The 14,514-nt window shown below is 40.6% G+C and overlaps 1 protein-coding gene across 8 annotated transcripts in view; it reads right to left on the bottom strand.

The window, feature by feature from the left end:
- The window catches only part of PUM1 (pumilio RNA binding family member 1), a 604,766-nt gene that overhangs the window by 90,531 nt on the left and 499,721 nt on the right, over window positions 1-14,514 (bottom strand). For all 8 annotated transcript variants that reach the window (XM_053707107.1, XM_053707108.1, XM_053707106.1 and 5 more), the window contains exons 18-19: window positions 3,470-3,607; window positions 3,189-3,314 (exon numbers count right to left, since the gene is read on the bottom strand). In XM_053707107.1, coding sequence (XP_053563082.1) covers window positions 3,189-3,314; window positions 3,470-3,607 — 264 coding nt within the window. The remainder of the gene's footprint in view (window positions 1-3,188; window positions 3,315-3,469; window positions 3,608-14,514) is intronic.

Below are 14,514 nucleotides of genomic sequence, written 5' to 3'. Positions count from 1 at the left end.
AGACAGGTTTGTAAGAAGAGCTTTCTTGGGAAAGACTAATTTGTTGTGGATTGAATCCTTGAAAGAAATGCTAGCTTCCATAGGGATAGTAGTATGCTTTGTCAATGAAGAGATAGCTCCATTAAACTTGGAAATAGCTGCCCACAATTGTGCATTGTGTTCTGGAATTGGATAAATCTTTTTAAATCTGGTAGAAAGAGCAAATGGAATGCCAGGCTTTTTCGACTCCTTGGCGACGAAATCTGTTATCAAACCAGGAACACGAAAAACTTCAGGAATTTTTGGAGGAGTTTTGAAAACCACATTCAACTAAATAACTGGCTTTTTTTCTGTATGCTTTAACTCAGAAATGCCCAGCGTTTTAAGCACCTCGGGTACGAATACGCTCCACTTTTAAACAAAAGGCTGGGTCAAATTCAGACTCAGGAACTGCAGATTGCTTTTAAATTCAGGGGTAAAAACAGAAGTTGCCCCTTTTCTAATAAACACTGGAGCAGAACAGAGACCCTTAGGAGGAATAATAGATTGCGGCTGATTTGCATGCTCAAGGTGAGTTACACAACTATTACATAGTTGGTTAACCTGACATACTGGGATAGTTTTGGAAAGTACACAGAGTAATTGAAATGAGGCGTGATCAGTAGATATACCCTCTAATGGGTCTGATATAATAACACTGTGTGTGTGTGTGTGTGTGTGGGGGGGGGGGGGGGGGGGCACAGACATGTTGGACTCCATAAATCAGAAACTGTCGAAATATAACAATTGAATGTAGAAACACCAAATTTTAAAATAAGCAAATTAAGTAGACACAAAACTCCACTACAGAAAGCCAGTCTCCAAATGCACCACAGACACAAAAATATAAATAGGTAAATGAGAGAATTAAGAGAACCCTCTTATAGCTAAAACAGCAAATGCTATATTAACCCACCCCTCCAGCAGCTCTTGAATTGGAACTTACCCCCTCTCTAGGACCGTTGGGATAAGGCAGGGGTATAAATCAAGGCTAATAATACCAAATACATATCCAAGTAGATCTAGTAGAATGAGCTGTAATTCTCTGAGGCGGGGCCTGACCCGACTCCAAATAAGCTTGATGAATCAAAAGCTTTAACCAAGAAGCCAAGGAAATAGCAGAAGCCTTCTGACCTTTCCTAGGACCAGAACATATAACAAATAGACTAGAAGTCTTCCTGAAATCTTAAGTAGCTTCAACATAATATTTCAAAGCTCTCACCACATCCAAAGAATGTAAGGATCTTTCCAAAGAATTCTTAGGATTAGGATACAAGAAAGGGACAACAATTTATCTACTAATGTTGTAAGAATTCACAACCTTAGGAAAAAATTCAAATGAAGTCCGCAAAACCGATCCTGATGAAAAATCAGAAAAGGGGATTCACAAGAAAGAGCAGATAGCTCAGAAACTCTTCTAGCAGAAGAGATGGCCAAAAGGAACAACACTTTGCAAGAAAAGTAGTTTAATGACCAAATAATACATAGGCTCAAATGGAGGAGCCTGTAATGCCCTTAAAACCAAATTAAGACTCCAAGGAGGAGAGATTGATTTAATGACAGGCTTAATATGAACTAAAGCCTGTACAAAACAGTGAATATCAGGAAGTTTAGCAATCTTTCTGTGAAATAAAACAGAAAGAGCAGAGATTTGTCCCTTCAGACAAACCCTTATCCAAACCATCCTGAAGAAACTGTAAAATTCTAGGAATTCTAAAAGAATGCCAAGAGAATTTATGAGAAGAACACCATGAAATGTAAGAAATCTTAGCACAAATGAAATAGACCCCCGTTAGGGAAATCATCGTATTCAATAAGTGATACTCCCTTCACGTCCCTCTGACATTCGCTGTACTCTGAGAGGAATCGGGCTTCAACAATGCTAAGAAGCGCATATCAACGTAGAAATCTTAGCACAAACTTACTTCACCACCTCCATAGGAGGCAAAGTTTGTAAAACTGAATTGTGGGTGTGGTGAGGGGTGTATTTATAGGCATTTTGAGGTTTGGGAAGCTTTGTCCCTCCTGGTAGGATTGTATATCCCATACGTCACTAGCTCATGGACTCTTGCCAATTACATGAAAGAAATGAAGGTATGTTACTTTGCTGAGCAGGAGTTCCACAATCCAGCAATAATAACTGGGCAAAAATAACTGGGAAAATAATAAGCATTCACACAACTTTAAAACACAAACCGAATTTAGCATTTCTTTTTTTACTTTATGCAAGTTTAAACACACAAACATAAAATAAAGTGTGTGTGTGTGTGTCAAAAGGCCTCAGTTAAGAGTGCAGTTTCTATTCCAGAGTTCCAGCATAAATGTGAGTCTGACTTAACAGCCCAGACTAGCAAATATTAAAAAGCTGTGAAAGACTGTAGATCTGGCTCCTAGAGGGAGCACTGATATCTAGACTCTAGGCACATTCATAAGGGCCTTCTTGTGGAATAAGGTGTGACAAAATGGGTGCAATCTTCACTCTAACTTTCCAGTTTCTACTCGTGGTGTTCTCTTCTTCAATATTACAAAGTTGCTTGCTCGCATACACACAAGTGGTGTACTGGAAAGTTAGAATGCAGATTGAACAACTGAGCTGCTTTGCAGTGCAGGGTCTGATAGCTGCTCATGGAGGTGCTTGACTGCAGACCTGTAGGTTATAAAACTCTGATACCTTAAAAATGTTTTGTAAAAGGTTCATTAAGGGGATGATCACTGTTCCTATGTTCATTACTGGCATCCAAGGTAATATTCAGTGTTACTGTCAACAAAGGGATTAACAGAAACTGGGTGCCTGAACTGCTTACATGAGTTTCAGTGCAACCATTTATGTATAATGAATTTCAGCAACACCAACATCAAGAGGCACTACACAAGACGTTTTCAAAGAAATCTTCTGTAATACAAGAACAGATTTAATTATTTTCTGTTACCTGTACTAACTGCTCCGTATGCTGGTGCAACTGTTCATTACTGGCATCCAAGGTAATATTCAGTGTTACTGTCAACAAAGGGATTAACAGAAACTGGGTGCCTGAACTGCTTACATGAGTTTCAGTGCAACCATTTATGTATAATGAATTTCAGCAACACCAACATCAAGAGGCACTACACAAGACGTTTTCAAAGAAATCTTCTGTAATACAAGAACAGATTTAATTATTTTCTGTTACCTGTACTAACTGCTCCGTATGCTGGTGCAACTCTTCCAGGATGGGCAGGGTCTGCTCTGGTAAGCAGTGCTCAAGGATGCGTTGAATCACTCTGCAGCCATATGGATGTGTGGAGAGTGCAAACACCTACAAAATATATGAAGGGATGAAGGCTAAGTACACTATAATGATACTCCTCCTGGGAAGACCACATCTCACACTATTTACATCCCTCACCCCAGATCTATGCACATTCTCTGCTCTAGTTTAGAATAGATTTGGTTTGTCTTCTTGGCTATTACCTGACTCTTGAATGCATCAATAATGAACTGCAGGGACTGCGGTTGAACACACTCTATGCACTTCTGCACCACATGATTTCCATTTTGATCCTTAACACATTTTAATACATGACCATCCAGTTCCCGGACCATCTCGTTCTGAATAAGCAAAAGGAGGAAAAAATAAAGTCAGAAAAGGGGAAAAGCAAAGTTAAAATGTGAATTATGAATAGCAAAACTATAGAACAATAAATCTAAAATGAGGTAAAGAACCAATCTGCCTTAAAGTGTTAGAAATCCTTGTTTAATAGCACTGTAATTAAATACATTATAATAATTAAAAATATTAATCTAATAAAATATACCTACTTTGAGTAGAAAAAAAAAGCTTCTAAATAGTGAAAAATGTTTAAATTTATCATAAAACAAGTGGCAACAACCGCCCATAAAAGTAGGCAGCACATTAGTACAATAAATTACTGTGCACCAGCCCACTTATTTTGCATATTCATAATTCTTGATCTAGTGAAACATCGCATGCGCAATTGTTAAAAATTGGAATTGCATGCGGACTAGTCCACAAAATGCACAGCAGCCATCTTTGTAATTTCTAATGATCGCATGAGCAAATAACCTACATCTGCATCGGGCAATGGAGTGATGACGCGCTGACATGCAACGACAGACACTGTAGAAATCTGTAGTGATCTGCACATGCGAGCGTAACTGCGCATGTGGGCTGCCATGACTGTTCTACCCAGGTAGAACAACCTTATACGCCATGCATAATGAGGAGACTGGAGGGTTTGGCAGCTATAAGAATTTTATTAGTAAAATACAGATAAACTAAAAAAATTTGCTAATACATGTAATTTGCATATTATAAGTGTTTTATACAATGTTTTTAAAGATTGGAAAACTTTTTTGGAGTTTACTATCCCTTTAAATAAACATTTTTGTCATATAATTGCTTCCTTACACAACTGCTGCAAAAAAATTAAAAACTATGTTACAGTCATTTTTAACTCAAACTTACTTTATGGTAGCTCCTTTTTTTTTATATATATATATATATTATTTTTTATAGTTTTTCACCTGCATACAGTAAGTGAAAAAGAACGAGAGAAATAAAGAAAAAAAAACTAATCAAATTTGATACATATTGAATATCATTTTATGGTACGATTGCATTTAACAAAACAAAAAAAATTATAAAAAATATATATATATATATACTAAATAATTGTGAGACACATGACAGTGTTCCTGTCGTAAGAACAGAATTTATGCTTACCTGATAAATTACTTTCTCTTACGGTGTATCCAGTCCACGGATTCATCCTTACTTGTGGGATATTCTCATTCCCTACAGGAAGTGGCAAAGAGAGCACACAGCAGAGCTGTCCATATAGCTCCCCCTCAGGCTCCGCCCCCCCAGTCATTCGACGGTTAGGAGAAAAAAAAAACCCATAGGGTGCAGTGGTGACTGTAGTTTACAAAAATAAATTTGAACCTGACTTAATTGCCAGGGCGGGCCGTGGACTGGATACACCGTAAGAGAAAGTAATTTATCAGGTAAGCATAAATTCTGTTTTCTCTTACATGGTGTATCCAGTCCACGGATTCATCCTTACTTGTGGGATACCAATACCAAAGCTTTAGGACACGGATGAAGGGAGGGAACAAGACAGGTACCTTAAACGGAAGGCACCACTGCTTGTAGAACCTTTCTCCCAAAAATAGCCTCTGAAGAAGCAAAAGTATCGAATTTGTAACATTTGGCAAAAGTATGCAGTGAAGACCAAGTCGCTGCCTTACAAATCTGTTCAACAGAAGCCTCATTCTTGAAAGCCCATGTGGAAGCCACAGCTCTGGTAGAATGAGCGGTAATTCATTCAGGAGGCTGCTGTCCAGCAGTCTCATAAGCCAATCGGATAATGCTTTTCAGCCAAAAGGAAAGAGAGGTAGCAGTCGCTTTTTGACCTCTCCTCTTACCAGAATAGACAACAAACAAGGATGATGTTTGTCTGAGATCTTTAGTTGCTTTTAAATAGAATTTTAAAGCACGAACCACATCAAGATTGTGTAACAGTCGTTCCTTCTTAGAAACTGGATTAGGGCACAGAGAAGGAACAATAATTTCCTGGTTAATATTCTTATTAGAAACCACTTTTGGAAGGAAACCAGGTTTGGTACGCAACACAACCTTATCTGCATGGAACACCAGATAGGGTGAATTACACTGCAAAGCAGACAATTCTGAAACTCTTCGAGCAGAAGAAATAGCTACCAAAAATAAAAAACTTTCCAAGATAATAACTTAATATCTATGGAATGTAAAGGTTCAAACGGAACCCCTTGAAGAACTGAAAGAACTAAATTCAGACTCCATGGAGGAGCCACAGGTTTATAGACAGGCTTGATTCTCACTAGAGCCTGTGCAAACGCCTGAACGTCTGGTACTGCTGCCAGACGCTTGTGTAACAGGATAGACAGAGCAGATATCTGTCCCTTTAAGGAACTAGCTGACAATCCTTTCTCCAATCCTTCTTGGAGAAAAGACCATATCCTTGGAATCCTAATCTTACTCCACGAGTAACACTTGGATTCACACCAACAAAGATATTTCCGCCATATCTTATGGTAAATTTTCCTGGTGACAGGCTTTCTGGCCTGGATCAGAGTATCTATAACTGATTCAGAGAACCCACGCTTAGCTAGAATTAAGCGTTCAATCTCCAAGCAGTCAGTTGCAGAGAAACTAGATTTGGATGCTTGAATGGGCCCTGTATTAGAAGATCCTGCCTCGATGGCAGCTTCCATGGTGGAACCGATGACATGTCCACTAGGTCTGCATACCAAGTCCTGCATGCAGGGCCGCCACTAGAAATTTTGGGGCCCCTGACTTAACCATTGATCAGGGGCCCCCCCACCTCCTTTGACATGTGCAATTTTTGACCAAGTGACTAAAACTTATATGCACTTTATTCTTGAGTGCCTATTTAAACTTGGAAATGTTGTAAAGGTAGTAACATACACTGAAACACACACACACACTCACACATAAGGATTCACATATAGACACTCTAGCAAACACGCAAAGAAACTCAGACACAGACACCCAAACAGACACTTAGCACTTGTTTACATTGACCTGACAAGTAATGAGGTAAACTACAGTTTTGTAAAAAAAGGAGATTTAGAAAACAAAATATGGAGTTCTGATTATCTTTTTGTAAAGGAAGATGCCAACTAAATGATGACAACAGCATGCAGTGGCTGAAAGGAAGGGCCCTGAACTGCCTAAACTATAATTTAAAGGTTAAATGGTAGATTGGTGACTTCCGGAAAGGTCTCATTAGTCTCAAAGTCTGTAGAAAGATGTGAATAATCAGTAGTAAGGTCAACATGTAATACAAAGGAACAGACAATGGACACACACACACACAAACTCAAACTTGCACATTCACCCAAGGAAACACCAACAGAGACAGCCTCAGAAAACACAGAAAGACATACACACACAGAAACACCCACAGAAAACACAGAAAGACATACATACACACCCTCACTGAGACATCCACAGAAAACACACAGACATACACACACCCTCACAGAGACACCCACAGAAAATACACACCCTCACAGAGACATCCACAGAAAACACAGACATACATACACACAGACACACCCTCACAGAGACATCCAGAGAAAATACACAAGACAAACACACGCCCACCCTCACAGAGACACCCATAGAAAAAGTTCAAAGACATATGCACACACCCTCACAGACATCCACAGAAAATGCACAAAGACATACACACCCACCCTCACAGAGATACCAACAGAAATAAAATACATACACACTCATAGAGACACAAACCAAAGCACAAAGACATAAACACAAATGCAGAAATTAAGAGATCACTTTTTAAAGAATCATATTTGTAAATGTGCAAACAAAAATAATTCTGTGAATTCAAAATTGCACATTAATGATCTGGGTAGATGGCTAGATGAAGAAAAGTACTTTTAAAAGGTTGACGTATGTTTGTTTGATATTTTCCCCATTTTCCCCAACCAAGAGCACCACTTCAAATATAGTGTACAAATGTTCCCATCTGTCAGCTGTACTTCTGGATTTTGAAAATGCTGTACTCTATATGGTCTTGGTGGAACCATAAGCTGTGGTACTCATACAATTAGATTTAAGCTTGTTGGTATGCATTTCAAAATTAAGTCAGCTGTAGAGTAAATTGAACAGTTTTAAGTTAACCTGTCTCATTTCCAACAATGAGCAATCTTAGTCTGAGAGTATAACATGTTATGCAGATGTAAAAATCTTAGATAAAATGCCTCCTTGTATCTGGAAAGTCCTTGCATAAAGGGGCAGTAAACTGGAATGTAATATATATAATTTGTGTATTGAGGAGGAAACATTTCTGCATGGTTTTAAATATAGAATTTCTACAGCATTGTCAAATAATCATAAATACACTGCTGCTAAAAAAAATGTGTTTTTATGGACCCCTGGCCCCACCATACAACTACTACCACACTGAAGTTACAATCTTAAATTGCACAAAGAAATAAAAACATTTGCTAAGTAATTCCTACCTCCTCTGCAAATGAAAGTGATCAGCCGTCTGACTCAGGCACACACTCTACAAACAAACTGCCAAGTCTGTCTCACACTGTGCATAGTGGTTTAGTGCACACTCAGAAATCCTCTCAAATGCTAATACTTTCCTCCTTGTAATAACATTTCACATGCTCAATTAGCACTCTGCTGTAGTACCCACTGGTGGCGGACAAAATAAAAAAAAAAAAAAATTTTTTTTTTTTTTTAGTTCTTGCCTCATGGGGCCCCCCTAGCCCATTGGGCCCCTGACAGGAGTCACCCCTGTCACCCCCTGATGGCGGCCCTGCCTGCATGGCCACGCAGGCGCTATCAGAATTACCGAAGCCTTCTCCTGTTTGATTCTGGCTACTAGCCGAGGGAGAAGAGGAAACGGTGGAAAGACATAAGCTAGACTGAAGGATCAAAGCGCTACTAGAGCATCTATCAATGCCGCCTTGGGGTCCCTGGACCTGGATCCGTAAAGGGGAAGTTTGGTGTTCTGACGGGACGCCATCAGACCCAATTCTGGAATGCCCCATAGCTGGGTCAGCTGAGCAAAAACCTCCGGGTGGAGTTCCCACTCCCCCGGGTGAAAAGTCTGGCGACTTAGAAAATCCGCCTCCCAGTTGTCTACTCCTGGGATGTGAATTGCAGATAGGTGGCAGGAGTGATCCTCCGCCCATTTGATGATCTTGGTTACTTCCTTCATCGCTAGGGAACTCTTTGTTCCCCCCTGATGATTGATGTACGCTACAGTCGTGATGTCCGACTGAAATCTGATGAATTTGGCCTCCGCTAGTTGAGGCCATGCCTGGAGCGTATTGAATAGCGCTCTCAGTTCCAAAATGTTTATCGGGAGAAGAGATTCTTCCCGAGACCATAGGCCCTGAGCTTTCAGGGATTCCCAGACCGCACCCCAGCCTAACAGACTGGCATCGGTCGTGACAATGATCCACTCCGGTCTGCGGATGCACATTCCCTGAGACAACCACCAGAGAAGAGAGTCTGATTTTCTAGTCCATTTGTATTTGAGGAGACAAATCTGCATAATCCCCATTTCACTGTTTGAGCATGCACAGTTGCAGTGGTCTGAGATGAATTCGGGCAAAAGGGACAACGTCCATTGCCGCAACCATTAATCCGACTACCTCCATGCACTGAGCCACAGAAGGCCGAGGAATGGAATGAAGAACTCGGCAAGTAGTTAAAAGCTTTGACTTCCTGACCTCTGTCAGAAATATTTTCATTTCTACCGAGTCTATTAGTGTTCCCAGGAAGGGAAACACTGTGAGCGGGGACAGAGAACTTTTTTCTACGTTCACCTTCCACCCGTGAGACCTTAGAAAAGCCAGAACAATGTCCGTATGAGCCTTGGCTCTGTGAAAAGACGACGCCTGTATTAAGATGTCGTCTAGGTAAGGTGCTACTGCAATGCCCCGCGGTCTTAGTACAGCTAGAAGGGACCCTAGCACCTTTGTGAAAATTCTGGGAGCGGTGGCCAACCCGAAAGGAAGGGCCACGAACTGGTAATGCGTGTCCAGAAAGGCGAACCTTAGGAACTGATGATGATCCTTGTGGATAGGAATATGTAGGTACGCATCCTTTAGATCCACGGTAGTCATATATTGACCTTCCTGGATCATCGGTAAGATTGTCCGAATGGTTTCCATTTTGAATGATGGAACTCTGAGGAATTAGATCCAGGATTGGCCTGAAAGTTCCTTCCTTTTTGGGAACTACGAACAGGTTTGAGTAAAAGCCCAGTCCTTGTTCTGCAATTGGAACTGGGTGTATCACACCCACAGCGCATATGAATAGACCGGTCCGGTCGCCAATGGCGAGTAAAAATTCCTGCGGGCAAGTAAAATTTACAGTTTACCAGCCCGGCTGGCGATCTCACCATTGGCAGCTTTGCACTATTTTTTGGGGGGCAAAATGTGTTCTTTTTTATTCATACTGCAGCCGCACTATTTCCCGCACTATTTTTGCAGCGCCTTAATACTACTACTAGCAATACTAGCGCAGCGCATTAATTCCATCTAGCTTGCGCAGCGCATTAATTTCCATCTAGCTTGCTTGTCCGTTGTTAGTGATGTCACATCAGGGCGTACAGTGTTTTTAGGGAGCATACGCACTTATTTGGGAGCATTGATACAAGCTTGTGTTCCGGATGATACATTGATGTCACAGCAAAGCTCCTCGTTAACGGCAGACACTTTATGTTTTGTGGGGCACCTTGTTAGCGATGTTGCAGCTGATGCATAATTTTGTATGGACTACAATAGCAGCGGAAATAATGAAAGAAAGTGCTACTCAGGTTTGCATTACTGTATATTTTTCTGACATATCGACCATGCTTCTGGAAGTTACCTTAGCAATGTCACAGCATACGCACTATTTTTTTGGGAGCAGAATACCGGTAGCAGACACTGCAGCTCAGGTACTGATAAATCCTGTTCCATTTCAAAGTGATGGCTATATGATGTGGCGCTATCTTAATAATGTCAGTGAACCATCAAAGAAGAAGAAGGTAGATGATGCAGAAAAGAGAGAAAGGGCCAGACAATATGAAAAGGAAAAGAGAGAGAGAGAGAGAGAGAGAGAGAGAGAGAGAGACAATTCAAATACAGCTGGATGATTAATGATAAGGGGGAAAAGAGAGAGTGGCTTGTGTACAACAGCTCAAAACAGATTATGCTATGTAGTGTATGCCAGGCATTTTCAAACAAACGGAATGCATTTGTGGAAGGTACCAGCACAATGAAACTTGAAGGTATTCGATCACATGAGCTTTCATCAGGGCATCTGTGGAGTGTCCAGTGTGAGTCAAACCGAAAATTAAAGCAGACTGAAACACCTGCTGGACAGGCAATCGCTACCATGACAAAGGCACAGACAGAGAAACTAAAACTACTGTTTCGCAACGCTCATCTCCTTGCCATTAAATCGAGGCCTTTCTCTGACTTTCCAGATTTGTGCAAGTAAGTAAAGTGTATGTTTTTATTTGTTTGGCTTTTCCCTAACTGTGTGCTTGGTTTATATTACTTTTTTATATCCCAAATGCTAATTTTTATCTCTTGACTATTTTGTTTCTACAGACTTGACAAAATGAAGGGTTTGGATGTGGGAGATACCTATCTTAATGCCATATCAGCACGGTCATTTGTACACTTTATTGCACAGGAAGAAAGAAAACATACAAAAAGAAAATATGCAGCTGCCAAGTTTGTTGCAGTCTTGTATGATGGTTCAGTTGATAGTGCAGTGGTGGAGGAAGAAATTATTTATGCTAGATTTGCAATAGAAGGCAAGGTACACACAAGATTTGTGGCTTTGCAGTCAGTTGAAAAGGCTGATGCTGAAACCATTTTTCAGGCAGTAAATGCAGCAGTTACACAACACCTTGACCAGTCGTGGAAGGAGAAACTAGTTGCAATAGGCCCTGATGGAGCAGCAGTGATGCTGGGAAAAAATGGAGTTGTGCAGAAGCTAAAAGGACAGAGAAAGCATGTTGTTGCAATTCACTGCATGAGTCACCGCTTGGAGCTCAGTGTCAGGGACACAGCAGCCAATAATGAGAGTCATCAGAAGTTAAAGGATCTACTTCTAGGGTTATATTTATTTTATCACAAGTCAGCACTCAACCGTGCAAATCTTAAGAACAGCTATGCTTCTTTGAAAATGAGGCCACTATTGCCTACACGAGCAGATGGGACACGATGGGTAGGCCACTTCTGGCATGCACTTGACCATTTCCTCAAAGGTTACAAAGCAATTATACAACATCTTGATCAGGTATGTAGACCTCTGCCCCTTCCCTCTGCTATCTCTATCTCTCCAGCCTTCCCTTGCTTTCTCCCCATGTCTCTCAAGCCCCCTTTCTCTCCCTCCATTTCACCCTCCCCACTCCTGTTCCTCCCTATCTGTCCCTTTCCCCCTACCTCTTATTCCTTTTATCTCTCCTGTGCTGCTGTCATTCACTCTCTCTGCCTTTCTCTGGCTCTCCCTCCCTCTCTGTCTCTCAAAATTGAGAAACCAAATCCCAGAGAGAGAGAGAGAGAGAGAGAGAGAGAGAGAGAATAAAAAATGAGAGATAAGCAGGGCAATTATGTATTGTATACTACTTTATTTCTAGGTCCAATCTCCTGATGCAAAAGGTGTGAGAGGAGAACAGCAAGCAAAGGCCAGATGCTTTTACAGAGCTGCTACAAGTCTGTCAATGGTCCAGTATGCTTGTTTCATGTATGATGTGCTTTTACAGCTATGCAACTTGTCCAACACTCTTCAGAACCGAAATGCAAGTGTTGCAGATGTACACAACAGTTTGGAAGTGACAAAAAAAATACTGATCGCTCTGAAAGAGAGGTATGTACTTTTTTTGTTTTGTTCTATAAGAGGTTTTGTTCTTATGTTTATATATGTTCCAGGCCTGTACCTGGGTCACTTCTTCATTCTATTCAGTATGATAAAGAAGGCACAGCAAGGTTTGAAGGAGTTTAGTTGAAAGGAAAGAATGATGCCTTCAAGAGTTCAAAAAAGAAGTTTCTGGAAGCAATACAGTCCAGCTTTGAAGATCGCTTTGAAGACATTGAAGGAGTTCTTCAGGCAACATCGGTGACATCCTTCAAAACATGGCCTGACAAAGAAAACTCAGAAGGTATTTCTACATTTAAAATGTAATTAGAGATGTTCTCTAATCATGTAAAATATTATTAGGACATATTAAACAAAAATATATGAATTACATATATTTTGTTTAATATGAAATATATGAATATTACATATATTTTGTTTAATATGTCCTAATTAGTATAGTTTATTTTAGTAGAGCAAAACAAATATGCATCAAACATGTTTGCAAGGAATTTCTTGTTTTCTTTCTTCCAGACTTTGGCAATGAAGACATTGTAACTCTGACCAGTCAGTTTCAACCAGTACTAGAGGCACAGGGTGTTAGTTGTAGGGAAATAGTGAATGAATGGACAGTTCTTAAGACTAGTTTGTATAACAAGAATGACTGGGAGAAGAAGCTGAAAACGGTCACCTGGCCTGAACTCAACAGAGAATTCGGAGATAAATGTGGCCATCTTCTGAGTTTGATGGACTTGATCCTAACCTTGCCAGTCAGCACATCAGAATGTGAAAGAGGCTTTTCCAAAATGAAGATGATCAAAAGTGATTGGCGCTCCTCCCTCATAACTTCAACATTGTCAGATTTTATGATTGTAAACCTTCATTCTGCACCAGTAGATCAATTTGATCCAAGTGATGCAGTAAGGCATTGGGCAACAGCAGGACCAAGAAAGAGAAATGTCACATACAAAAGGTCTACAAATGAAACATCAAATTTAGTAATTGCTGAGGTTGCAGAGGTTCCAATCCCTTTTGATCATCTTGAAAATGATGAGGAGCAAGCAGAAGAGTTTGAGGTGTCAAGACTTAATGAGGTTTATGATTGTGAGTTGAACTTCCCAGAGCACTCTGACTCAGATTGACATCTGTTAACAGTTTCAACAATGTTTCATGTGCAGCATAGATCAGTTACTTTCTGTATTGACTTCAATACAATGGCGGAGGCTCAGTTACTAATTTTATTTTCACATTTGCTTAAAATATATCAATACTAGTTCACTAAAAGTATAATTTTGCACTATTCCATAGTTCAATGATTGTATAATTGGACCAATGTCAGGAATGTATACAAAAATAAAGAATACAGGTTTGTGAGATTTTAACAACAAGGTGTCTTTTGTCCTTTTTAATGTATAATGTACACATATGCAGAATGCGCACGGGCGAGTAAATTTTCCTGCGGGCTGGTAATTTTTTGCAGTTACTCGCCCGATGTTTCTTAAGTTTTTGGGTAATCATAGGCCCTGCACCCATCTTTAGAAGATCTTCTACACAGCGTAAGAACGCTTGTTTCTTTGTCTGGTCTGAAGACAAACGAGAAATGTGGAACCTTCCCCTTGGAGAAGAGTCCTTGAATTCTAGAAGATACCCCTGAGCAACAATTTCTAATGCCCAGGGATCTGGAACATCTCTTGCCCAAGCCTGAGCAAAGAGAGAAAGTCTGCCCCCTACCAGATCCGGTCCCGGATCGGGGGCTACCCCTTCGTGCTGTCTTAGTAGCAGCTGCAGGCTTCTTGGCCTGTTTACCCTTGTTCCAGCCCTGCAAAGGTTTCCAGGTTGCCTTGGGCTGTGAAGTTACCCTCTTGCTTTGCGGTCGCAGAGGTTGAAGCAGGACCGCTCCTAAAGTTGCGAAAGGAACGAAAATTAGCCTTGTTTTTAGCCTTAAAAGGCCTATCTTGCGGGAGGGCATGGCCCTTGCCCCCAGTGATATCCGAAATAATCTCTTTCAATTCGGGCCCGAAAAGGGTCTTTCCCTTGAAAGGAATATTCAGTAACTGTCTTAGACGACACATCGGCCGACCATGATTTA

The sequence above is a fragment of the Bombina bombina genome, chromosome 3 (genome assembly GCF_027579735.1).
Source record: "Bombina bombina isolate aBomBom1 chromosome 3, aBomBom1.pri, whole genome shotgun sequence".
In the NCBI taxonomy this organism is placed as follows: Eukaryota; Metazoa; Chordata; class Amphibia; order Anura; family Bombinatoridae; genus Bombina; species Bombina bombina.
The sequence above is the reverse complement of the archived record's forward strand: the minus strand, read 5'-3'. Positions and strand labels throughout refer to the sequence as shown.